General features: G+C 42.6%; 1 protein-coding gene across 1 annotated transcript; it reads left to right on the top strand.

The window, feature by feature from the left end:
- The first annotated feature begins 1,834 nt into the window (after positions 1-1,834).
- On the top strand, positions 1,835-26,740 carry LOC132871926 (serotransferrin-2-like). Its single transcript, XM_060906549.1, has 17 exons — positions 1,835-1,874; positions 2,414-2,565; positions 3,068-3,170; positions 3,338-3,529; positions 3,602-3,731; positions 4,763-4,818; positions 4,952-5,115; positions 6,608-6,758; positions 6,957-7,123; positions 7,205-7,304; positions 7,450-7,470; positions 21,397-21,561; positions 21,650-21,800; positions 22,474-22,541; positions 22,959-23,137; positions 23,292-23,484; positions 23,579-26,740. Exons 1-17 carry the CDS (start codon positions 1,835-1,837, stop codon positions 23,623-23,625), a joined length of 2,079 nt encoding a protein of 692 aa, XP_060762532.1. The 3' UTR covers positions 23,626-26,740.
- The last annotated feature ends 201 nt before the right edge of the window (positions 26,741-26,941 follow it).

Raw genomic sequence — 26,941 nt, 5'->3', positions numbered from 1 at the left:
TGTAGTCGCTCTTTCACGTTTCATTCGCACACTCACGCCCTCCATTTTTCTCTCCTGTTTCAAATTTGTATCCCACAATGCCTTGCGTGAACGGGGAAAGCCCACCACGTGATGCATGATGTAGTATCTTGAATTGGGTCATGGTGAAGCAGGAAAAAATAGCGGAGAATTTAGGGACATGTGGCTCTAAACTCATCAATTGTTTTATTTTAAAAAACCTAATAAAATTGGAAGTCTGTGATTTGAATTCAGTAGCTTTCAGTCACTAAGCAAAAATAATTGGGTGTCGGGGAAAATTATTTTTATGACCTACACTTGAAAAATCTGAAAGGCAGGACAGCTTTAAGGTACTACAGTGTACGAGTGGCACAAAACTTCAGGCAGCACTGTGATAAAGGAAACTTTAGAATATTGTTCAAATTAAAGTTGTTGAAAGTAATCACTTTTTCAGATTTTTTTTAATTGCACAAGTTTTAAAAACCTGCCTCCCTGTTCACTACAATACATTTGTACAATACATCACTGTTTTAGTACAAATACACTGGTGATTTTTTTAATCGTATTTAAAAAAAAAATCATTTATTTCAATCTTCAAAATCTTCATGTAAATGTAATAACTTTGCGGCACAGATTTGTGTCACTTATCTACACCAAGTCACATAAAATCCTTAGTTTTGAAATCGATAAAATAAATCACAATTCCATCTTACCTTTGAATAGTTAGACCAAACTTTGTAGCATCTTTAGTGCTTTTAGGAACAGCGTTTTCTTTCAATCATTTGTAATTCCTCCTCACTTACGGTGACTAAGCGACTGGCCGCCATTTTGCAGAGTCGCTCAAGGTGATTATTGAGAAATAGAATCATGCAATCAGCATGCACTATTTCCTTTAATCACCTGTATTTATACTAATCAGTGCTATTGATACCAGCATCATCTCAGAAAAATGACATCCAGGAATTTATCACTGGGCAGCACGGTGGTGTAGTGGTTAGCGCTGTCACCTCACAGCAAGAAGGCTCCAGGTTTGAACCTCACAGCCAATGAGGGCCTTTCTGTGTGGAGTTTGCATGTTCTCTCTGTGTCTGCATGGGTTTCCTCCGGGCGCTCCGGTTTCCCCCACAGTCCAAAGACATGCAGTGAGGTTAACTGGCTCCTCTAAATTGCCCGTGACCAAAAGCAGTGCAGCAGAGGCGTGACTAGCCAGCTGCGCTTACTTAGCCAAGTAACCCGAGGAAAGGGACCCAACCCAGAACACACTGGACAAGCAAAAAGAATAATTTATCATTACATATTGTTCAGGACTAGTAGTCTCCTGATGTGGTTTGAGTTTGGCTCAATCCCAAATAGCTCCCTATTAATAGGAAAAAATAGGGTACTACATATTCTGTCGATATTCAAGGGATACTTTATGAAGTGCATTTACACTGGTGTTGTAATATCATAATATTCATATGTAAATAATTCAGATGAATTACAAAATTTCCAAAATCCTCTTAAGAACTAATATAGTCATTAGTTAAACTATGAAATTGTGTGTGTGTGTGTAAATAACTGATGTGTTTACAGAGGGGGTAATGGACTTTGAAACAGGAATTTCCAGACAAAAAAGAAAGAAAAAAGCAGCTTTCCATTGGACATGTAGTGCACTACAAAAAGTGTAGAAGCCCCTTATTTTATACCCTATGTAGTGTACTTATATAGTGAATTTAAAGTCATGTAGGATCAGTCCCACACCTTCTTTGCTGTTCGCCTCGGCCCCCTTGGCCCTCTCAGCTCTAGACTCCCAATGAAGGCACACTAACACAGTGTCTGTTGCATCCAGGAGTCCAGCATGAAGCTCCCAGTCATCTGCATCGTCCTTGGATGCCTCGGTAACGCAGGAACATTTGTATACATTTTTTTAATGTTAGACTAATTATAAACCCTGTTTATAACCTTGTTTATTTTGAGATCAGTATTTATTTTAATATATAAAAATTAAACATGTTTATTTGTCTTTGATTGCAAAACAAGACAGTGTTAATATGAATAATAATGTTTACTGTTCTAATGATCTGCTCCTACTGCATTATGTTCATTGCTAATGATTTGCTCTGAACTTTCAGCTCTTGCATTGTGTAATATCAACTGTGTACACACCAACAGCTCGAAGCACAACACCAAAAAAAATCTAAAACCCACATAAATCTGATATCCTGTAAGGTTCTGATTACTATTAGATTAGTTTAGGATGAAACATGGGGTTTTTTATGTACAGAAAGCAGGTATTTGTCATTTAATGATGCAAATGGTCCGGTTTATAAAGTTCATGGATTATTGGAAAGTTCAGGACTGTTTCGTTTAAAATCTAGATGCTGAGTTGATTATTATATTTGTTTTCCTCAATGTAAGAAAGTTCTTATTTTTTCAGCCTTGGTGAAGGCTGCACCCTTGGATCTAAGAATCAGATGGTGCTTAAAGTCAGAGCAGGAGGCACAAAAGTGCAGGCAGCTCGCCTCCAAATCGGATTTGCTGAGTTGTGTGAAGCATGAGGGATCTATGGAATGCATCAAAGCCATAGAGGTAAAATATGTGCATACTTCACTCCCTGAGTCACTTTCAGTAAGCACTTTATCCTGATCAGGGATCCAGAGCTTATCCCAGGAACACTGGGCGTTACTCAGGAATACACTCTAGATGAGTGGATGAGGGCACCACAACACACTCAGACTTTCACTGGGGAAGCCAAAAACTTTGGGACCACATGGTTGCAGGTTTGATTCTTTGGACCAACAAGAATGGCTGAAGTGCCCTTGAGCAAGGCACCAAACCCCCAACTGCTTCCTGAGCTGCCTACTGCTGTAAATGCCTGAAATATAATGTAATTTGCACTTCTGAGTAATTAATCTTAACTAATCCACCTACTGGTGTGTGTTTGGGAGGTATGAGGAAACCCACATGGATACAGGGATAAGAATATGCACAGAAATTCAGATAGGAGGACTGGAATAGAGCCACAGATACCACGTACATTCCTAACAATGCTGTAAAGTTGTGTAAAAACTGGGAATTTTTTTTTTATCAGAGGAATGAAGCAGATGCCATCACTCTGGATGGAGGAGATATCTACACAGCTGGCCTTGCACCCTACAACCTTCACCCCATCATCGCAGAACATTACGGCACAGGTAGGTTCTTTAAAATGTAAAAAGAATGGTAAAGGCCAGTGCATTACTTAAAATGTTTTACATGTTTTTAGCTTTATGAAAATAATTGCATGTCACCACCTCATGTTGCCTTTGTTCAAACAAACTAAAAAAAATGGAGATCAACTGCTGATGTAAATTGCTTTCAGATGAAGAGACGTGTTATTACGCTGTAGCTGTTGCAAAGAAAGACACTAATTTTGGCTTCAATGACCTTCGTGGGAAGAAGACATGTCACACTGGTTTGAGACAAACTGCAGGCTGGAACATCCCCATCGGCACTCTCGTCTCAACCGGACAGATTAAATGGGCAGGCATTGAGGACAAACCTGTAGAAGAGGGTGAGAGACTCTTTCATTACCCCAGAATTCCAGGTGCTTATTTCATCTAATGTGCATGTGTCTGTTTTGCAGCGGTGAAGGAATTCTTCCCAGCCAGCTGTGTGCCTGGAGCAGTCAATAACTTGAGGCTGTGTGAGCTGTGTAAAGGCGACTGCTCACGCTCTCACAAGGAGCCGTATTATGGTCACAGTGGAGCTTTCCAGTAAGGACATCATCAGAGGTGCTAACACAGAAATCCTAGCAGGGAGCTAGAAAATAAAATCAAAACAGAACTTTACCACAAAAAAAACCTTAGTGTAACAATTCTCTGCTAACAGTATAAATGATAAAACTGTGTGTTGGTTCTGGATGTCATTTTGGAGACAGCGTAGAGATGCTACGTAGCTCTTGTTGCTTTCTTGTCTTCTGTTGGCTCTCAAAACCAGGTTTTGTGAATTCATGAAGCAACATTTATCTTGATAGATGCCACAGGAATCCATGGCTGGGAGTGAAGGTAGCAAAATTGACCATGCTGCCCAGGTGGGCGGGGCATACTGTCTCCCTCCTGTCAGTCACAGTGACAGGACTGTGAGCATCGGTCTGCTCATGTATATGGAAGAGGGTAAATAGCGATGATATCCGAGTTTGTTTCCAACCCTCCCTGGTTGCTAGCTGTTGTGTGATGGGGCAGGGTTGGTTAATGGGTGGGACTTGACCAAATTGGGAGAGAGAAAATCCTTCCAAAAATAGAAAGTTAGGGCAAAGCAAAAGTAACTGATACCAAGAGCAAAAGTGTGTCCTGTATCCTTTCCAGTGGAGTGAATTGTCTTTTTCTTTTCATGTGAATTTTATTCACATTTGATCTGCCTGGATGAAAAGAAGAACATTAAAAAAAAAACATCTCCTGTGTTGCCATAGCAAAGGATCAAAATCATAAATGCTACCGTAACATGAGCACCTTTGCCTTGCCTGACCTTCAAAGCATTTTCACCATTGTCTTTGGTCCGACTAAGATATGATATTAATATCCACTTTATTGGGGAGGTCTGGGACACATGGCCATGTTACATTTGGAGTGTTAATGGCACATCATAGTCACCAATGTTGCCTGGAATCAAGCTACTTTAGCATAAAATGTGGCATAAATAATGGGAAAAAATTTATTGATTTTAAGTTGACTCTCAAATGAATCTTTCTGTTTCCCTAGAAGGCAACAAATTATGGACATAATTGCTTTCTCTTCTGTTCCTTCAGGTGCCTGAAGGATGGAGCTGGAGATGTCGCCTTTGTGAACCACTTCACAGTGCTCAGTAAGATACTAATATGAAAATTCCACTTAACAGCATACTGTACTTGCCTTCCCTTCGATCACATGTTACTGCTGTTAGAACAAGATTCAATATGAGCAGGAATATGATGATGTTCATCATTGAATATTTTTAGCTAGCGATAAGGCCAACTATGAGCTGCTGTGCAAAGATGGCTCCCGGAAAAGTGTTGATGATTTTAAAACCTGCAACCTGGCTCGAGTTCCCGCCGATGCTGTGGTCAGTCGCAAAGACAAAGAACTGGCCAACCGCATATTTAGTGTTCTTGATAAACTCAAGGTATGTGATGGGATAAATGACATAACATACACGACATACTCAACATTAGGCTATTTAAGGTTTAAGGGAGACCTAAAGCAAATAATTTATGCTGAAGTGGAAACAAATTATCAAAATTTCAATGGCGTCATACGAGTACACTTAGAATATATTTTATTCTCAAAATGAGCTCTCTTTTGTTAAAATCAATTTTGAACAGTTTTTCTTCCTCTTTCTGTGCACTACATATGGATTTAACCCCTTTGGCCTTCTCAGTGTAAGAATAAATGTTATCCAAATATAAATATTATATTAAGATTTTTTTTAAAAAGTTAATTTGTGATGCGATTCATCTCATCTCATTATCTCTAGCTGCTTTATCCTGTTCTACAGGGTCGCAGGCGAGCTGGAGCCTATCCCAGCTGACTATGGGTGAAAGGCGGGGTTCACCCTGGACAAGTCGCCAGGTCATCACAGGGCTGACACACAGACAACCATTCACACTCACATTCACACCTACGCTCAATTTAGAGTCACCAGTTAACCTAACCTGCATGTCTTTGGACTGTGGGGGAAACCGGAGCACCCGGAGGAAACCCACGCGGACACGGGGAGAACATGCAAACTCCGCACAGAAAGGCCCTCGCCGGCCACGGGGCTCGAACCCGGACCTTCTTGCTGTGAGGCGACAGCGCTAACCATTACACCACTGTGCCGCCCTGTGATGCAATTTATAGTTTGGAAAATTTCATACTGTATGTAAGAATGATGGTGTCATATGATTCTGCATAGAGTTTAGCTTCATCTCAATCTCATTTGTTTCTAGATGATGAACTTCACAGATTATCATCATGTTGCTCTCATCACCTAAAACTGTAGTTTGTTTAATGTGTAAAGTGTGTATTGGGAAACACTCGTCAGGTTTCCATTTCAGTTTTGCACAAAATGGAAGTGATATTTTAAAAATTGTCAAAACACAATCAAGAATGGTCTAAGTTTCTACTGAGTGATGTTATGTGACCAAAGCTGGGTTTTATTCTCTCATGATAATTCTTACAGAGAGCACTCTTTTTTCAGAAAGGTAACCTTTCCATTTTCTCTTTAGATCATGTCATGTGACTTAAGTGAGAAAAATGTATTTCATTTCAATTTTGCAAAATATTGCTTTATCGAATCGTCTGAAAAACCACCTTGTGAGAGTAAAAACTTTTTTTTAGTGATATCTGACAGTTTCTTTTCCAAATTCACATATTTCTATCACCCGTTGTTTTTTAGTTTGCAATTTCAAATTGTGCATTAAGCAGGTTAATAGAAACACAACTCTTGCTGTGTCACTGTATCTGGTTTTATGTGATTTAAAAAAGTCACTCCACTCTGTTATAGACAATATAATCACTCATAATGTAAGAAAGAAAGCCTTAGTTGTGTGTGTGTGTTCTGAAATTCACCATGAATAAATGAATAAACTCAATAATAAACTAAATGTGAATTTGATACTAAGTCTGTTTCACAGGACAGAGGTTTGTTCTCTTCCAAAGGCTTCTCAGCAAAAAACCTCATGTTCAAAGACTCGACAAAAGGGCTGCTGAAACTACCAGAGAGCACAGACTCCTTCCTGTACCTCGGAGCAGAGTATGTAGCTACTAGCCACGCCCTTACAAAAGGTAACACACAAACACTAACAGGTGCTGCACAACTCTTTGTATTAAAATACTGTGTAATTTTTAGCTGATTTTGCAGCTGATGTGTGTAATTTGTTTACAGTTTGGATTAGCAGGTAATAAATTGGGATGGATTTATACTGTACCATATTTTGGCCGGGAAGATGTTAACTCAATCTGACAACCTAATTTGCTCCACAGGGTTCAGCACGGGCAGCAAATCCCATGAGATTACATGGTGCACTGTGGGTCATGCTGAGAAAAGTAAATGTGACATGTGGACCATCATTAGTGTGAACGAACAAAGCAACATCAGGATCGAATGCCAGGATGGCAACACTGTCGATGACTGCATCAGCAAGATCATGGTAACGTGAGACAACAAGTCTCATATCTCACCGGTCTCACATTCATGTGAAATTGAAATGGCACAGTCTTTCTGTGTGCAGCGTAAGGAAGCTGATGCGATGGCGGTTGACGGTGGACAGGTGTATTCTGCTGGGAAGTGTGGTCTGGTGGTGGCCATGGTGGAAGAGTATAACAATGAATGTGAGCAAAATCATGTTGGCAAATTACAAAAAATATGCATAAAGAATCATGTTATATAAGTTACCAACATTTTAAACACAGCTATAGATTAGTTCATGTCATATAAGCACAACTAATTATACAATTCTGCTTTTCTCCACAACAGCAAAGTGCAATTTTGGATCTGGTAGGTGAAATCCCTTTTCATTCATATTCTCTCTGTCCTGGATTAGCTACTGTATATAAATATAGTCATGCATTATGTGTTAACAAAGGCCTCAGTAAAGTGCAGGAGCAGCTTTTGACAATTAATTTGAGTGACATGGGACATTAATAATGACATCAAACAAAATGACATTGAGAGAATATCGCACTTGTATTATGTGAGAAGCGATGATTGTTATGGGGAAAGAGCTCAGTGGCAGAAAGTGCTGCAGGACCCATCAGCCCTAAAGGGACAAGGAATGAGAGAGAACCAAAAACTGCGAGAGGGACAGGTGAAATATTGCTTTCCCTCAATAAACTCTCATGTAATTCTTTCTTAAACAACCATAAAGAGCCCAAACTTACTCAGTACCGATGTAATGTCTGAATGAAGAGTGAAGGAAAGCGGCAGGCTTATAAAGAAGCATTGGGCTCATTTTGCGTATGGGGCCGTTGCCTAGCAACTGATGCCTTACCTGCTTTAAAGGTCCATGTAGGTGGCCATGAATTTGCCTGTAAAGAATCTCACAGTGTTACAATGATATAGTGAATTTTTATAGTAACTTAGTCATAGGCAGATTCAACAACATACCATGGTTTGGAGTATTTTGAAACTAGCCCAATTTGGCAAGCCTGTTTTTAATTAATCTTGTCTTTTTTAAATTAATCTGCCCCCAAGCATGAAGCAGCATGATGACTTCCCCAGTGGGCCCTTTCTTGGGGCTTGTTGGAGTTCTAATTTTTGGCTAATTTTGGGTGCAATAAATACTCGATGGAAGCTCAGCGGGGCAGTAAACATATTGCCCTATGATAGTACAATATCGAGAAAGGAGCACAAATCAATTGAACACTGACTTATAACCATCAAATAGAAAAAAGTTTCTTAATTGTAAAAGAGGTCATTAGCATAGAATACTCAATGGAATCTAAAGTTGAGGATGGAGACTGAAGACTTTATGAAGACTGTGAGGACAGTACAGCGTTGGACTGCTGAAGGTGAGCTAATGTTGCAAGGCTGTTTTGAATCCACTGACTGGACAGTTTTTAGTGATGCCGCTACCTTGCATGAGTACACTGAGGCAGTCACTGATTCTGTTAAATTTTGTGTGGACAGCTGTATTCCCACTTGCACTCTTCGCGTTTACCCTAATGAAAAACCATGGGTAAACAGCGACGTGCACATGAAATTGTGTGAGAGAATGACGGCTTTTAAATCTGGAGACGATGCTCATTACAAGAATGTGAGATACGAGCTTAGACATGCAATCAAGTCTGCTAAAAAACAACACAGGGACAAGATAGAGCAATTCTGTTCTGAAGGGGACTCTAGGCGCGTTTGGCAAGGCCTACAAGCAGTCACCAGCTACAAAGGCCAAACCTAGTGGCGTCACAACAACCTCTGTTTCCTTCTCCGACGACTTGAACATTTTTTATGCTCGCTTTGAATGCGCTGCTGAGTCTTTGGCTCTGAGACCATCTCCAACTGGGGATGCACATGTCAAAATATCTCTGTGCGATGAAATGCCTACAAATGGGAATACACACACACACACTGACACACCATCTCCAACCGGGGATGCGTTTAGCAGACAAACATATCAGGTCTCAGTCACAGACACATGTAAAGTTTTTAAATCTGTGAAAATAGGAAAGGCTGCAGGGCCTGATGGTATTACTCCACAAGTCTTGAGGACATGTTATAGCCAACTTGCCTCTGTTTTCACTGATATTTTTAACCGGTCACTCTCTCTTTGTGTGGTTCCGAATTGTTTTAAAAAACCAATCATAATTCCTGTGCCTAAGAAAACGACTGTCACCTGCATGAATGATTTTAGACCTGTTGCCTTGACTTCTGTGATTATGAAGTGTTTTGAACAGCTTGTGAAGGCACACATCAACAATAGCTTACCAGTCTCCACTGATTCACTACAATTTGCATATAGATCAAATAGAGCGGTGGATGATGCTGTATCCTTTGCTTTACATACTGTGCTCCAACACTTAGAGGGCAGGGATACGTATGCCAGGATGTTATTTGTTGATTATACGGTAGTTGTGCCTTCAATACCATCAGACCTTCTTTTCTAATACCCAAGCTTTTAGACCTGGGCCTCTGCAACTCCATCTGCAGGTGGATACAGGATTTCCTAACAGGCCGCCCCCAGACAGTTAGAGTTGGCACTACATACTCAGCCCCTATAGTGCTAAACACCAGAGCACCTCAAGGCTGCTGTCTTAGTCCACTATTATATAGTCTGTACACTTATGACTGTATTGCAAAACATCCCACTAACAGTATTGTGAAATTTGCAGACGATACTACTGTGGTAGGACTTACTGACAGCAATAATGAAACTGCCTATAGGGATGAGGTGAGTAATCTAATCATGTGGTTCCACAGAAATAACCTGTCCCTCAATGTAGGGAAAACTAAGGAGGTCATTATAGATTTCAGAAGAAACAAACCCACACATAAACCTGTCTATATTAACAACTCCCCAGTTGAAATTGTCAACACCTTTAAGTTCTTAGGCGTCCACGTTTCAGACTCCCTCTTATGGTCCTCACATATCAGCTGTGTCATTAAGAAGGCACAGCAGAGACTTTATTTCCTGAGGTGTCTCAAGAAATATGGTATGTCCCTCAACATTCTACAGAACTTTTATCGCTGTACTATTGAGAGTATATTGACAGGCAACATCGTAGTGTGGTTTGGCAGGGCTACTTCACATGATCTTAATCTTCTAGCAAGGGTGGTCAAAACTGCCTCTAGAATTATTGGGGCTCCACTTGAACTGCTCCAAAATATATACTGGAAAAGCAGTACTAAGAAGGCACTAAGTATTATGTGGGATTCTAGTCATCCCGCACACAATTTCTTCTCCCACCTCCCATTAGGGAGGTGTTTGCAGAGTATCCCAACATGGACATCACGTTTCAGGGATAGTTTTTACCCCAGGTAATTAGGCTAATGAATGATAGTTCAACTGGAAGGAGGACTGAGGTCTGAGCCTAGTTACTAGGTTTACTGTACTTGGATGTTTTTTAATGTTATTTATAGTCTTTCTTTTATTTATTGAATGGTGCGGAGAGAGTGTCAAGGCACATTGTTTTTCATTGCTGTGGTACTCTGTACTAATATGCATATGATAAATAAACCTGAATTGAATTGAAAGATGAATGTTTTTGAACAGCTGATCAGAATCAGATTTATTGGCCAAGTATATTGACACACACAAAGAATATGGTTCCAGCAGTTGGTGTCTCTCTAGTAATGCAGAGAAAAAGAAGAAAAATATATGTATGTACATGTAATGTACAATATAGACAATATAAACAGTATACAATATGGAGCTAATGTGCAGATTATTTACAGACAAGCCACAATATACAAAGAATATACACATAAGACAGTCAGTGTACACAGAGTGCAGTATGGTAGTGTAAACAAGAGAATATGATACATTAGACACAGGTCGCCTCACGTCCTCTTCACACACCCTGAGTGCAGCCTTAGCATCAGGGGAGGGGGGGGAGGTTACCAAGGGTGTGATGTGGGCTATTGTTGATGTGTTGGAGTGGGTGAGGGGTGTCAATGTGTTCCTCTCAAACCTGGAGTAGAAGGTATTCAGGTTGTCAGCCAGGTCTTTGTTTTCCTCAGCGGGGAGAGGATCTCCTGTAGTTAGTAGCATCCTGTAGGCCTCTACACACTGATGCAGGGTCGTTGGCTGAAAACCTTTTTTCCAGCTTTTCAGTGGAGCGCCTCTTCACCCCCTGATTGCCTTAGCCCATGTTTACATTAGACCGTATCAGCGGATCATCAGATTAATGTTTTTAAAACGATTAGAGTGCACACAGCAACACCAATACACAGATACGCTCGGCTCCGCAGGCATCCTGCGCTCCAAATCACTCCGCCCTGAACAGCGAGTGCCCTCTGGAGGGTGCGCACTCCAGCCTTGCACAGCTCACAGAGTGCGTGAGTGAAGTGCACGAGCTGTGATTCGGGACTGAGCCGCTGTGTGTGTGATCCCAGCGCATATCACTTACCACTTGCAAGTGGAAGGATGGCAAGCCTAAAGACAATCATAACTACACAATGGGCAGTATTTGCATCAGTATTTGCAGTATTTTCATACTTTTATACTCTTTAATGAAAGGTGATACAAGGCGGAAGTCCGCGCCGTTTTTCAGCAGTCGCGTCACATGACCAACGCCAGCGAATCAGGAAGGTGGATGTCACAGTGATGTTGTCCAATGACGATGCCAGCTAGAGCTCAGCACAGCGTATCTCAATGTTTACACAGCACCGGAGCTGACACGATCTGGATTGAATACGTGGACGCTGGCGGATTCCCGTTTCCCGGCGTTTCCAGGCGGTTTAATGTAAACAGACAGTGCATCCGCGAAGAAAACGAGACAGATACGGTCTAATGTAAACTTGGCCTTAGTCAGTGTGTTTGTAGCCTGATTGTACCGGGCCCTGTCCCCACTTCTGTAGGCATTCTCCTTTGCCTGTTGTGGCCCTTTTCCACTACCCTTTTTCAGCTCACTTCAGCTCACTTCAGCCCAACATGGCTCGCGTTTTGACTATCTAAGAACAGCACGACTCAGCTCGCTTCAGCCCTGCTCAGCCCCCAAAACTCGCACGGTTTTGGAGTAGGGCTGAAGCGAGCCAAACTGAGCTGAGTGGGGCTAGGGCGTGAGGAGACACTCCCCTGTGCACTGATTGGTGAGGAGGAGTGTCCTCACACGCCCACACACGCCCCGCGAACACGCTGGGATCTGTAAACACCGTAAACCCGGAAGAAGGAGAATTACGAGAATTATGAAGCCTTATGCGCCTCGCCTCATCTATACGCTCTTGCCAGTATCTGTTGGCGTTGTCGGCGACAACAAGCCACAGCACCAAGACCAGCAACACTAATGACTCCATGTCCTCCATGTTTATTGTTTACTCTCCGGGTTGTGAGACTACCGCTTAAAAGGTCACTGATGTCACTGTTTGCGCCGCCTAACGACATCACCTGACGTCCACCCACTTTCACTAACTCCACCCAATGTGTCCACCCACTTCCAGCCAGCACGGTTCAGCGCGGTTGTAGTCAAAATGCAACTCCAACAGCCCCACTCAGCTCGACTCAGCCCAACTCAGCACGGCACGACTCAGCCGCGTTGGTAGTGGAAAAGCAGCATTGGAGTTGCCTTATGGCCTCTGCATGCTCTTACGACAAGGCTTTCGTAGATAGCTTTTCGCAGACAGTTGTAATTTATCGTTGAGCAGGGAGCAATAGGCGTGCGCGATGTTATTCACCGCCACAACGCAAGGGGGCGCGAAGTCGCGAAATCGCTAGGAGTAGTTGGTGGGTGTGGTTAGTGGAGTGTTTATCCTCCGGTTACTTATAATGACTAGAACTGGAGTCGTATAGATGTACGTACTTGCTCGCTTCCTCGATCAACCGCTCTTCGTGCTGCTCCAGCTTCGCTCGTGTTTTTAAAAATGGCGGTCGTGAAAACAAACCAAACCGGGAAAGTAGGGAAGCGGAAGTGCGTGTACAGCGGATGTAGAGTGGACCAATCAGAGCCCTCTTGTCTGCGACGCTGTCTGCGAGGCTTCTGCGGTGGTCACAATTTTTGGGAGGTGCGCACAGAGCGTCTGCGAAGGTGGGGGGGCTACGCAGATGCTATCTGCAGCGCCGTCTGCGAGGACTGGGTTGTCAGCATAAATTGGCCTTTAGGCTACATCCACACGACAACGGCAACGAGATTTTTTTTTTTAAATATCGCGTCCACATGGGCAACGGATCAGTAAAATATCAGGTTCATATGGCAACGCAACGCTTGCTGAAAACGATGCAATACACATGCCACACCTCTACGTGTGCTGTAAGACAGTCCCATCGGAGACACCAGAACAATAGAAGTAGACGCATGCGCATAACTGCGCATGCGCACAGTGACTATCCCTGTCACTGTCACACGCACACACTTTCTCACTCCCTATCCTATGGATATAGTCCCTTTAAATCACGTGCTCGTTTTTTGAATGGAGACGCGGAAAGAGGAATGAACGGGGGTAGATGGAAGCCGGTACGCCAACATTCTGATATCCTCCAGAATTCTTTAATGGTCTGGAATAAATTGAATGCTACACGCTGATGGATTACTTTGTTCTTCTACACCCTTTTTGAGGAATGTATTGTTGGACTTAAACCAACATCTGAAGAGGTGAGATCGCTCCTTTTTTTTTCCCTATTTTTGCTGGTGGGATTGACTCTGCCCTAAGGGCTATTCTCTCTCTCTCTCTCTCTCAGCACCATTACACAATATTCACAGTGAAAATATTTTGTAAGTGCATTTCATGAACCAAGTTATAGGATTTGTTGACAACTCGCATCGAGTTCATTACACTTCTACCCGGCGTGAAGCACATGTGGTTGTGACGTCATCGTAAACAAATCCATTCTACTCATCCAGACGACTTCGCAACGGCTCCGTTGCCAGATTTTTTCACTCTGGAACCCGTTCTCAAAAGATTTCGTTTTGGGGCACCCAAAATGCCGATGCCATGTGGACGCCAGGCCGAAACGATAAACAATTTTATCAGATTCACCTGAATCCGTTGCCGTGTGGACAGGGCCTTAGTCTGGTTGTATCCCCTGGTTTGTATGTGCAGTAGGTCTTGGTTGGGACACACACGTCTTCACAGAAGCTGATATAGGATGTCACAGTGTCCGATCCAAGTTGTCAGTTGCAGCTTCAAAAACGCCAGTCAGTCCAGTGAAAGCAGTCTTGCAGTTCATGTTTGCCTTGTTGGTCCATTGCTTCACAGTTTTCACTACAGGTTTTGCAGATTTTAATTTCTGCCTGTAGGTTGGGATGAGATGGACAAAGCAGTGATCAGAGAGCCCCAAAGCTGTGGAGGGAACAGAGCGATATGCATTCTTTAGGATTATGTAGCAGTGATCCAGAATGCTATTATCCTTGGTAGGGGTTTTTGTTCCCAGCTGGCTAGCCGATCAGCCAGGGTTTGCAGAGCATCATTCGTGTTGGCCCGGGGTGGGATGTAAACACCAACCAGGATGAAGGAGGAACAGTAACTCCAAATTCTGGCTACAGTATTTACTTAGCTTGTGACATCTGTACCCCAACCTTCATTTATGTAGAAGCAAATTCCAGCAACTCTTTTTCCCTGATAGCTCTGTTTCACAATCCGCTTGGTATAAGTGGAAACCTAGCAGAAGTACAGTGCCTTGCAAAAGTATTCATACCCCTTGAACTTTTTCACATTTTTCCACCTTACAACCACAAACTTTTAAGTTTTTTATTGAGATTTTATGTGATAGACCAACACAGAGTAGCACATAATTGTCAGGTCAAGTCAACTTTTAGCGCTGTCACCTCACAGCAAGAAGGTCCGGGTTCGAGCCCCGTGGCCGGCGAGGGCCTTTCTGTGCGGAGTTTGCATGTTCTCCCCGTGTCCGCGTGGGTTTCCTCCGGGTGCTCCGGTTTCCCCCACAGTCCAAAGACATGCAGGTTAGGTTAACTGGTGACTCTAAATTGACCGTAGGTGTGAATGTGAGTGTGAATGGTTGTCTGTGTCTACAGTGGTGCTTGAAAGTTTGTGAACCCTTTAGAATTTTCTATATTTCTGCATAAATATGACCTAAAACATCATCAGATTTTCACACAAGTCCTACAAGTAGATAAAGAGAACCCAGTTAAACAAATGAGACAAAACAATATTATACTTGGTCATTTATTTATTGAGGAAAAATTATCAATATTACATATGTGAGTGGCAAAAGTATGTGAGCCTCTAGGATTAGCAGTTAATTTGAAGGTGAAATTAGAGTCAGGTGTTTTCAATCAATGGGATAACAATCAGGTGTGAGTGGGCACCCTGTTTTATTTAAAGAACAGGGATCTATCAAAGTCTGATCTTCACAACACGTTTGTAGAAGTGTATCATGGCACGAACAAAGGAGATTTCTGAGGACCTCAGAAAAAGTGTTGTTGATGCTCATCAGGCTGGAAAAGGTTAGAAAAAACATCTCTAAAGAGTTTGGACTCCACCAATCCACAGTCAGACAGACTGTGTACAAATGGAGGAAATTCAAGACCATTGTTACCCTCCCCAGGAGTGGTCGACCAACAAAGATCACTCCAAGAGCAAGGCGTGTAATAGTCGGTGAGGTCATAAAGGACCCCAGGGTAACTTCTAAGCAACTGAAGGCCTCTCTCACATTGGCTAATGTTAATGTTCATGAGTCCACCATCAGGAGAACACTGAACAACAATGGTGTGCATGGCAGGGTTGCAAGGAGAAAGCCACTGCTCTCCAAAAAGAACATTGCTGCTCGTCTGCAGTTTGCTAAAGATCACGTGGACAAGCCAGAAGGCTATTGGAAAAATGTTTTGTGGATGGATGAGACCAAAATAGAACTGTTTGGTTTAAATGAGAAGCATTATGTTTGGAGAAAGGAAATCACTGCATTCTAGCATAAGAACCTTATCCCATCTGTGAAACATGGTGGTGGTAGTATCATAGTTTGGGCCTGTTTTGCTGCATCTGGGCCAGGACGGCTTGCCATCATTGATGGAACAATGAATTCTGAATTATACCAGCGAATTCTAAAGGAAAATGTCAGGACATCTGTCCATGAACTGAATCTCAAGAGAAGGTGGGTCATGCAGCAAGACAACGACCCTAAGCACACAAGTCGTTCTACCAAAGAATGGTTAAAGAAGAATAAAGTTAATGTTTTGGAATGGCCAAGTCAAAGTCCTGACCTTAATCCAATGGAAATGTTGTGGAAGGACCTGAAGCGAGCAGTTCATGTGAGGAAACCCACCAACATCCCAGAGTTGAAGCTGTTCTGTACGGAGGAACGGGCTAAAATTCCTCCAAGCCGGTGTGCAGGACTGATCAACAGTTACCGCAAACATTTAGTTGCAGTTATTGCTGCACAAGGGGGTCACACCAGATACTGAAAGCAATGGTTCACATACTTTTGCCACTCACAGATATGTAATATTGGATCATTTTCCTCAATAAATAAATGACCAAGTGTAATATTTTTGTCTCATTTGTTTAACTGGGTTCTCTTTATCTACTTTTAGGACTTGTGTGAAAATCTGATGATGTTTTAGATCATATTTATGCAGAAATATAGAAAATTCTAAAGGGTTCACAAACTTTCAAGCACCACTGTATGTGTCAGCCCTGTGATGACCTGGCGACTTGTCCAGGGTGTACCCCGCCTTTCACCCATAGTCAGCTGGGATAGGATCCAGCTTGCCTGCGACCCTGTAGAACAGGATAAAGCAGCTAGAGATGATGAGATGAGATGAGATGCTCGACATACAGCACAGATGAAATATCAGTCCTCTCTGACCCACGGTGCAAACAGGCAATGCAATAAATAAAAATAAAATAATTGAAAAAAACAAACAATATAAACAGTATAAACACTCTAGATAGGAACTAGACATAGACTAAACACTCAGACAATATAAACACTAGATATGAACTAGACATAGACTAAACACTCATATATACATACACACACACACACAAATTGGTGCAAATAAACAAACAGTCAAGGGCACTTGAGGTATAGCAGGTAAACATGAAATAAGCAGTGTAAACAAACTAGCAGCTGTTAAGATGAGGTAGTGCTGAATAGTGCAAATGAGCGAGGTAAAGTGAAATGTGCGGTCCCTGAGTTCAGTGTGTTAATGAACGATGAGATGTGTGTGTGTGTGGGGGGGGGGGGGGGGGGGGGGGACTGTGAGGATGACATGTCAGATGCTGAAGGGGGGGCAGGAGGGTGTGCAAGCAGAATCTGTGGCAGGGGGCAGAGGGGGGAGGAGGGGCAGAACAGGGAGGGAGTTGAGCCTCCTGACTGCCTGGTGAAAGAAATTGTGAAGTGAAACGAAAATGATAAATGGTCTTCAAAATTTTAAACAAATAAAAATATGAAAAATGTGGTGTGCATTAGTATTCAGCCCCCTGTACTCCGATACCTCTAAATACAATCCAGTGCAATCAATTGCCTTCAGAAGTCATCTAATTAGTTAATAGAGTCCTACTGTGTGTAATTTACTCTCAGCATAAATACACTTGTTCTGTGAAGGCCTCAGTGGTTTGTTAGAGAACACTGAAGAACAAACAGCATCATGAAGACCAAAGAACTCACCAGACAGGTCAGGGATAAAGTTCTGGAGAAGTTTAAAGCAGGGTTAGGTTATAAAAAAATATCCCAAGCTCTGAACATCTCAAGAAGCACTGTTCAATCCATCATTCAAAAATGGAAAAAGTATGGTACAACTGCAAACCTACCAAGACATGGCCGTCCACCTAAACTGACAGAGCGAGCAAGGAGAGCACTGGTCAGAGAAGCAGCCAAGAGGCCCATGATCACTCTGGAGGAGCTGCAGAAATCCACAGCTCAGGTGGGAGAATCTGTGCACAGGACAACTATAAGTCGTACACTCCACAAATCTGGCCTTTTTGGAAGAGTGGCAAGAAGAAAGCCATTGTTGAAAGACAGGCATAAGAAGTTCCGTTTGCAGTTTGCCAGAAGCCATGTAGGGGACACAGCAAACATGTGGAAGAAGGTGCTTTGGTCAGATGAGACCAAAGTTGAGCTTTTTGGCCTAAATGCAAAGCGCTATGTGTGGCAGAAAACTAACACTGCTCATCACCCTGCACACACCATCCCCACTGTGAAACATGGTGGTGGCAGCATCATGCTACGGGGATGCTTTTCTTCAGCAGGGACAGGGAAGCTGGTCAGAGTTGATGGGAAGATGGATGGAGCTAAATACAGGGCAATCCTGGAAGAAAACCTGTTGGAGGCTGCAAAAGACTTGAGACTGGGAAGGAGATTCACCTTCCAGCAAGACAATGAGCCTAAACATACAGCCAGAGCTACAATGGAATGGTTTAGATCAAAGAATATTCATGTGTTCGAATGGCCCAGTCAAAGTCCAGACCTAAATCCCATTGAGCATCTGTGGCAAGACTTGAAAATTGCTGTTCACAGACGCTCTCCATCCAATCTGGCTGAGCTTGAGCTATTTTGCAAAGAAGAATGGGCAAAAATTTCAGTGTCTAGCTGTGCAAAGCTGGTAGAGACATACCACAAAAGACTTGCAGCTGTAATTGCAGCAAAAGGTGGCTCTACAAAGTATTGACGCAGGGGGGCTGAATACTAATGCACATCACATTTTTCAGATTTTTATTTGTTTAAAATTTTGAAGACCATTTATCATTTTCATTTCACGTCACAATTCTGTGCTACTCTGTGTTGGTCTATCACATAAAATCTCAATAAAAAACTTCTAAGTTTGTGGTTGTAAGGTGGAAAAATATGAAAAAGTTCAAGGGGTATGAATACTTTTGCAAGGCACTGTAGATCACTGTTGGGAATGGAATCACTAACCCAGGTGTCAGTGAAACACAGGGCAGCAGAACATGCAAAGTCCTTGTTCGTCCCATTGAGAAGCAGCAGCTCATCCATTTTGTTGGGCAATGAGCGAAGATTTGCCATGTGGATCAATGGAACCATTGTTCTAAATCCCTGCATTTCACTAGCACACTGGCCTGCCCACCTCATCTGTGTCTGTTCGGTTTTCTGTGGTTTTGTCCCCACCGAAGAGGGCGCTAGAAGAGCGAGACTTGGGTATAACTCAGTGTCCAAATTGTTTTGTTTATTTTTCTCTCTTTACTTGTGACACGGCAGCAGGTTATAAACCTGTGGAAAACACCGAAGTTGTGCTATGCATTAGATGCCATAATTATATAAATAACAAATAGAAAGTCATTGTAATATAAATGAGCAATCCATATAAATACACACAAATGCATCCTTAAAGCATCAGCAAATTACTGTATAAATATCTGCAGCTTGTATAAATAATTGATCTTTAAAGCATTACCAACAAGATCCATAAACATCAACATTAGAATGCACAACAGCTAATTTGTATAACAAACAACAGACATTACACTTAATCCATTTCGTTACATACACAACACCAGAGCCATTACTACAATTATCACGTTCAAAGTAGCAGAGACAAGAACCCATTTACAAAGCCGAGTAAGTGAACCACATCTCCCATCATGCACTACTGGAAATAACTACGACTACAGCCCCCAGAATGCAACGCGAATCAGGAAGCAAAGTGCAATAGCGCTTCCATTCAAAAGTTTGTCCCGTCATCTCAGACAAGTAAACTTAAGCATTAATCGGAGGATTAAAACAACGCACTAGCCAAGCGACCACAGTGACAAAGTCATTAACTTCTGACCAGTTGAAAAACAGCAGCTGACGATCAAGCAGTTAACAACAAACCAGCGAGAGAATATTAAACCCAGCACCTTACCGGTGATGTGCGTCGCTCTTCCAGCCTGCAATTGGATTTTGTCTCTGTGCGTGCTCGCTCCCGTTTATCAACACATTTCACGGAATATTACCAGCCAACGGCAAGCCAAAACACCAAACCAGGTGAGTGTCCCCACCCACCTAATCAGCTGAGCAACATTACTTGTGATCACCCATGTGTTGACGTTTTCTACCCTCCACCAAATGACAGTGCGCAAAACAGTGTCTCTTCCATGTTCCATAGAGAGCCAGTCCTGCTATTAAGATTTCCTAAAGAAAACTTCCCATGTGGGTGAAATTTGGTGAAAAGTTATCTGGAGTGGACTGTCTGATGTTAAACAGTTCTTCTCTGGTGTAAGTGATTGGGTTTGAATAACCAAACATACAGAGAATAAACAACAAATAAAATGTGAGAGCATGCAGTGCTGAGGTTGCCGTCCATGGTGCTATTTTGTTTGTAAAGCCCGAGATGATGGGGTTTTGCATCACCTGACTATGGGTGAACCATCACTGGTGAACTGTTGTCTCAAAGTAAGGTCAGCAAATTTGGATATAACTAGAGTAATGACAGTAATGAGAGGAACCACTAGGTGCTAGGCGGCTGACAGGAGACTTTTCTGAGGTGCAAGAACCAGGGGAATGAGGGCATGGGGCTGGAAAATCTAGGTAGTGACAGTGGACATGATTAGGGGGTGTAGCATGTTCCTTATCCATGATCTCTCATCTCATCTCATCTCATTATCTCTAGCCGCTTTATCCTTCTACAGGGTCGCAGGCGAGCTGGATCCTATCCCAGCTGACTACGGGCGAAAGGCGGGGTACACCCTGGACAAGTCGCCAGGTCATCACAGGGGTGACACATAGACACAGTCAACCATTCACACTCACATTCACACCTACGCTCAATTTAGAGTCACCAGTTAACCTAACCTGCATGTCTTTGGACTGTGGGGGAAACCGGAGCACCCGGAGGAAACCCACATGGACACAGGGAGAACATGCAAACTCCACACAGAAAGGCCCTCGCCGACCCCGGGGCTCGAACCCAGGACCTTCTTGCTGTGAGGCGACAGCGCTAACCACTACACCACCGTGCCGCCCGCCATGATCTCTTCTTTGCCATATACATGTCCCAGTCCAGCAGATAGTAAAGCAAATACAGGACCTCTCACAGCAAATGTCTCCCTGGAGTGGGATTTCTGTCTCCAGATGGCCTTCTCCAGATGTACAAAGGCTCAGATCTTGCTGGAACCTCCTCCTTGCCATCAGTAAGGGGTGGATGGTAATAGAGAACTCACTGAAAGGGTGTTAAGTCCAGAAGACAAGTGCTTTAAGGGGTTCTGCAAAGATACCAGTCAAGTTCCTGGATCAGTTTCTCCGCTTGGCCAATAGACTCTGGCCAGGTAACCAGAAATGAGGATTACATCATGGTCTGATGCTCCATTAATGGAATTTAAACTGCATGCTTCTGTATGAGCTGTCGTCCTATCGGCGTTATTTCATATTCATTTCAGCAGATACCTCGTCCTATTACGCTGTGGCTGTAGTGCATGTGGACTCCGCTGTGACCTGGGAGACACTGATAGGCAGGAAGTCGTGTCACACTGGTTTGGGACGTACAGCAGGCTGGAACATTCCCATGGGTCTCCTCCATGAGAAGATCAAAGAGTGTGATTTCTGTGAGTCAGCTCAAAATTTGATTGTTTAATAGCACACAGGATGCTGAATCTCCTCATGTTCATTTCTGTCTTTTTTTTTCTTTTATAGCAAAGTACTTCAATGAAAGCTGTGTACCTGGTGCAGACCCGGAATCAATTCTGTGTAAATTGTGCAAGGGTGCTGAAGGTATCAGGGGGATAGTCGACAAATGCAAAGCCAACACTGCAGAGCACTATTATGGCTACGCTGGAGCCTTCAGGTATGATTCACATCAAAAAGAAAGAAAGAAAATAATCAGTTTTTTCTTCAGGAATTAATTTCTTTGTTATGTCAAGAAAGTTGCATCATTTAACTACTAGAAGGAAACTTAACGAGCGAGGCTGGAAGATTATCACAATGAAAATCTTCAGCTGGGACTCATGAATGTTCCTCCAATCCATAGCCATATTTAGTCTTTCAATTTGCCAGTTGGACTGATGATGAAAACCTGAGATGGAACATACATTAATGTTTAGAGTCCTCTTGTTTGAGACTCCTCAATTTTGGTCCATTCTGTGCAATCAAAAAAAAAAAAGTTCTGCAGTAGCATTATCGCCATTTCCATGTTTATAGGAAGCTTAGGGAGAGTAGGTGTGTGATGGAAGCTTTAGCAAAGCAATCAATAACCACCAAAAATACCTCTGTCCCCATTAGATGGTGGGAAATCTGTGATAAAGTCTTTATTAAGTTGAGATCAGGTCCTGTATGGGACTAATAAACGTTCAAGGATCTACTGGGACCCGACCCTGCCATCTTGTCTCATCGATCACCTGCATAAATGATGGGCTAATAACATTCCAGCAATCCAATACAACCAGAAATGTCTTAAAGGTCTAAAAAGTTTTTCAGTGAGATTACTGTTGAAATGGAGTTTGAGTATTTGTGTCCCGCAGGTGTTTAGCCGAAGGTGCTGGTGACGTGGCCTTCGTTAAACACACCACTGTAGCAGAAAATACAGATGGTGAGTCAGATCTTGAATAAATACTAATGCTTAAGAGCCATGTTGGAGCAAAAAATAACATCCAAATTAACATAATGAGACAGAAAGTCATACTAACTCACAAATTAATTCAAACTGGCTGTGGGTGGGAGGAGTGGCATTCTCTCTCTGCCCCCCTGTCAGTCACAGTGACACGGGCCAATCATGTTGGGCGGATAGCACTCTGGGCTAAAAGAAAGAATGATGTTATATATTTTATCCATTTATAGTTGCATTTAATGTTGCAGAATGACTGCAAAACAAGTTAGCCACTGTTCTCAGTCCCACACTATAAACAGTCACAGCTATAAATAGTCGTTCCTTCACCAACCTCTCTTTTGTAAAAAGGTAATATTTCCTGAGCTTCATATTCATAAAGAATTCTGCATCTCTCTCCAGGCAATGGACCAGCGTGGGCGAAGGCTTTCAAATCATCAGACTACAAGCTCATTTGTCCCCGTGGCACTGCTAAAATTACTGAATATGAGAAGTGTCATTTAGCCAAAGTTCCAGCTCATGCCGTCGTCACTCATCCAGAGAAACGTGATGATGTGGTGTCGTTCCTCAAGGAACAACAGGTGATTTTGATTTTGAAAACAAAAATCATCCACAGTTAATCTGTATTAAGATTAGGTTTTATTTCTTTAAAAAAATAGCAGTTAAACAGGGAAATTAATGCAGATCTACCTCACTGAGAATGAGCTTTTTTTTTTTTCTCTTTATGTATTTCAGGCCATGTTTGGTCATTCCAGCTCTTGGGGCATGTTTAACATGTTCAAGTCAGAGGGCAATCAAAATTTACTCTTTAAAGACTCTACTAAATGTCTCCAAGAAGTTCCACCAGAAAAAAACTACAAGGAATTCCTGGGTAAAGAATATGTCACATCGATAGACTCCCTGCGCGAGTGTGCCAGCAGCAGGACGGGTAGGCATGCCACAAAAAATGCATATTTAACAGTGGATTCTACAGATGAAACCATATGTTAGTGTCACTCTTCTTTGTTTTTTTCCCTTCACAGAACTGGAGAAGGCCTGTACCATCCACTCCTGCCAGAAGAAAACCTAAATGCTCCAGACTGTCTCAGACATTCTGTCCTGTGTGTACTTTCGTACATGACGCCAACTGTAGGCAACTTTCTCACCTGTTTACATTTAATCTGTCGTTGATGTAATTGGAAAAAATACTTCTTAGTTTTAATGGTTTTCTATTTATTTTTACAAAACTGTCTAAAAAACAGAGATATGTTAAGTAATGCAAAGATGCACAAACATTACCAAAGACATTCATTATCACACACTAAGTATGCAATTCTCTGGCTAAAAATTGGGTCTGTGTATCCGTAATCCATGCATGACCATTGCTTCTAAAAACTGAAAATGAGAAATCCATAATTCTGATGGTAGGAAATAATTCATAAAGGATTTCTTCTTTCCAGTAGTGATTCATCTCCCAGTTATTAGCAGGAGTAAAGTGACAAATCCTGAACATAAATTCATCTCTATTCTTCAAAACCTGAATTAAATATCATACTTTAAACATTCGCTACATTTTAATATCAGTAGACTTTACCTCTCAAAGCTTCTAAAGTGCTTTACTTTGCAAAGCTGGTAAAGAAATAAAAAGTGCCTTGTTTTGGTGGTTGGTTGAGGAAACTTTCTGACACTCCACTGTTATTGCTGTGGTTCCAGAATACTGCAGATCCCACTAGTTTCTTCTAGTCTCAGGTGATGCTTCCTTTGGTTGGTTATTAGTCCAGGCCCTGCTTCCAGAGGTGGACCAGATGTTTGGAGTGAATGACCATGTCACTGAGCACAGTGAGTTCATGGATTGCTGGAAGGACATATAAGCCTTGTGCAGCACAAAAGGCCAGACCTAGTATTGCTGGACACAGTCTTGTGTTTGGTATGAGAACATCTTTCCAATTACCCTCACCACTCCATCACCCTGGGTCCATCACCACATGGCATCTCTTGGGTATACAAACCCTACCGTGCTGCCAAGACCTTATCAGCATATTCTAAGTTCTGCTGCTGCCAGATCTGAACCCATCCTCAGTGCTTCTGGCAAAATAATAGCCTGAAAGGTTGTGGAGGTGTGAAGGACTTCATAGACTTTAAATAGCACATATGAGAGGAGGAATTCTTGGCCATCATGCTTCGAAGTAGGTGTTTATGAATCTGAAACAGTTCATCATTCTATTTGTTTGTAGATGGAGTTGTACCTTGCAACATTTGGTCATTAGTTGGGACATGAAGACCATGCACAGTGGAACAGCAGGTAGCATTGGATCTCGTAGCTCCAGGATACCTGGTTCTATCCTGAGCTCAGGTTACTGTGTTTGCTTGTTCTAACCATATCTGCATGGGGTTCCTATGGGTTCTCTGGTTTCCTCCCAAAAACATGCCAGTAGGTGTATTGGCTACACTAAATTGCCTCTAGGCATGAATGCATGGTGCTCTGCGAAGGACTGGCATCCCATCCAGTATGTATTTCCAGCTGACACCCAGTGCTTCCAGGAGAGGCTCCAGATCCACCATCACCCACCCTAACCAGGATAAAGCACCGGCTTAATCTGTAAACATGTCTTTGATCCCAACAGACATTCCACCATCTCAGGGTATTGTGTGGTGTAATGAACCAACACCAAGTTATCCCAGGAGTAAATTGGCTGTTTTTTCTTTGAGAGCAACCTACAGCTTGGTCCCTCTCAATCACAATGAACTCTGTCCAGTAGTGGCAGAGGAGGTGATCATCAATGTGTGCCCAGTTTGTGTGGGCAGTTTCTTCACTTCCAGAGTCTTCTCCATGGTCCTCCACCAAGAGAACCATTTGGCCCATGGTATGGTTGTATGAGGTGCAACTGTCATCATGATGGTTGTGATGGAACCTTGCACAGTGATGAGTCAAAGCTGAGTTCTGGTCTAGGAGAAAGCGCACTGGTACCTATACCCCTGTCCCCTTCCCTCTTCATATTCATTAAGATGGAAAGGCTGTTCTGGGTGTCACTGTGTGCACAGGCCACTGGGAGGGTTCTCATGGAAGCAAGTATGATCATGCTTCTTGGTTCCACCAGTGTCAAGCTCTGGTTACACAAGTTCCCTCAATTGTAACTACCGTGTTGTTGAAGGTTCAAGCCAGGTTTTCCTCCTAATGTTGAATGCCAGGTTTAAACACATGCTGCCATGGATATATTAAGGGCTGCATGGTGCAGATTCTCCCACAGGAATGGTTACAACATTCCCATCAGCCTTTTAGTTGCAGCGACCTCTTTTTGCTAGCAATAGTGGCTTCTCCATGCTCCATGGTTTCCAGACTTCCCACTCAGTGGGCCAGATTTCCAGTGGCATGGAAAGCAATCCATGGACACCCTCTCTACCACTTCAACAAGACTTCGCTTGTTGTGTTGCAGCCAGCATTGGGTGACATTAACTTTTTTGTTGTGCTGCTGTGCCAATCACAAACCTGGCAATCAGAATCCTAATAATGCTTTAATTAATTAATTAATAATCAGAGTCTTCAGTCAGAACATCAGGAAAAAGATATTTGCTCAGTTCCATTCAACATGCTGTGTGCGCCAAAATTCTTCCAAAGTTATCCAGATGCTTCGCTGAGTCCTGACACTCAGCACTGTACACAAACAAGCCACTTTTACAGTTCAATAGTTTGCTCCTTTTCTTGTTTAAGTGGTGAGGAGTGGCCATATTTTATTATTAATGAGCATCCAGGGTCTGCTTATGAATATTAATGAACAGAACCCAATTTGACAGAAAAGGTGCTAAATTGGAGAGGCGGAAATACCGAGGCATTAACAGTAGAAGTGAATGCATACCATTAACTTAAATATAGGTATGTAGCACCTTTAGAAAGAAATTGAATAATTTTTTAAAAAAAAGCATGCAAATCATTCAGTTGCTTCATGTATTATTTTATTTCTGGACGGTTTTCTGTGCCCCTTTTTTACTTTCTTTTCTTTGTTTCTTACACGCTCTGCTTTGGTCCTGCTCGATGTGGATGCTGTTCATATTATCTCATCTCATCTCATTATCTCTAGCCGCTTTATCCTTCTACAGGGTCGCAGGCAAGCTGGATCCTATCCCAGCTGACTACGGGCGAAAGGCGGGGTTCACCCTGGACAAGTCGCCAGGTCATCACAGGGCTGACACATAGACACAGACAACCATTCACACTCACATTCACACCTACGCTCAATTTAGAGTCACCAGTTAACCTAACCTGCATGTCTTTGGACTGTGGGGGAAACCGGAGCACCCGGAGGAAACCCACGCGGACACGGGGAGAACATGCAAACTCCACACAGAAAGGCCCTCGCCGGCCCTGGGGCTCGAACCCAGGACCTTCTTGCTGTGAGGCGACAGCGCTA

This window comes from Neoarius graeffei, chromosome 23 (assembly GCF_027579695.1).
Source record: "Neoarius graeffei isolate fNeoGra1 chromosome 23, fNeoGra1.pri, whole genome shotgun sequence".
NCBI lineage: Eukaryota > Metazoa > Chordata > Actinopteri > Siluriformes > Ariidae > Neoarius > Neoarius graeffei.
Note: the sequence above shows the minus strand (reverse complement) of the source record. Positions and strands in the feature narration are given on the sequence as shown.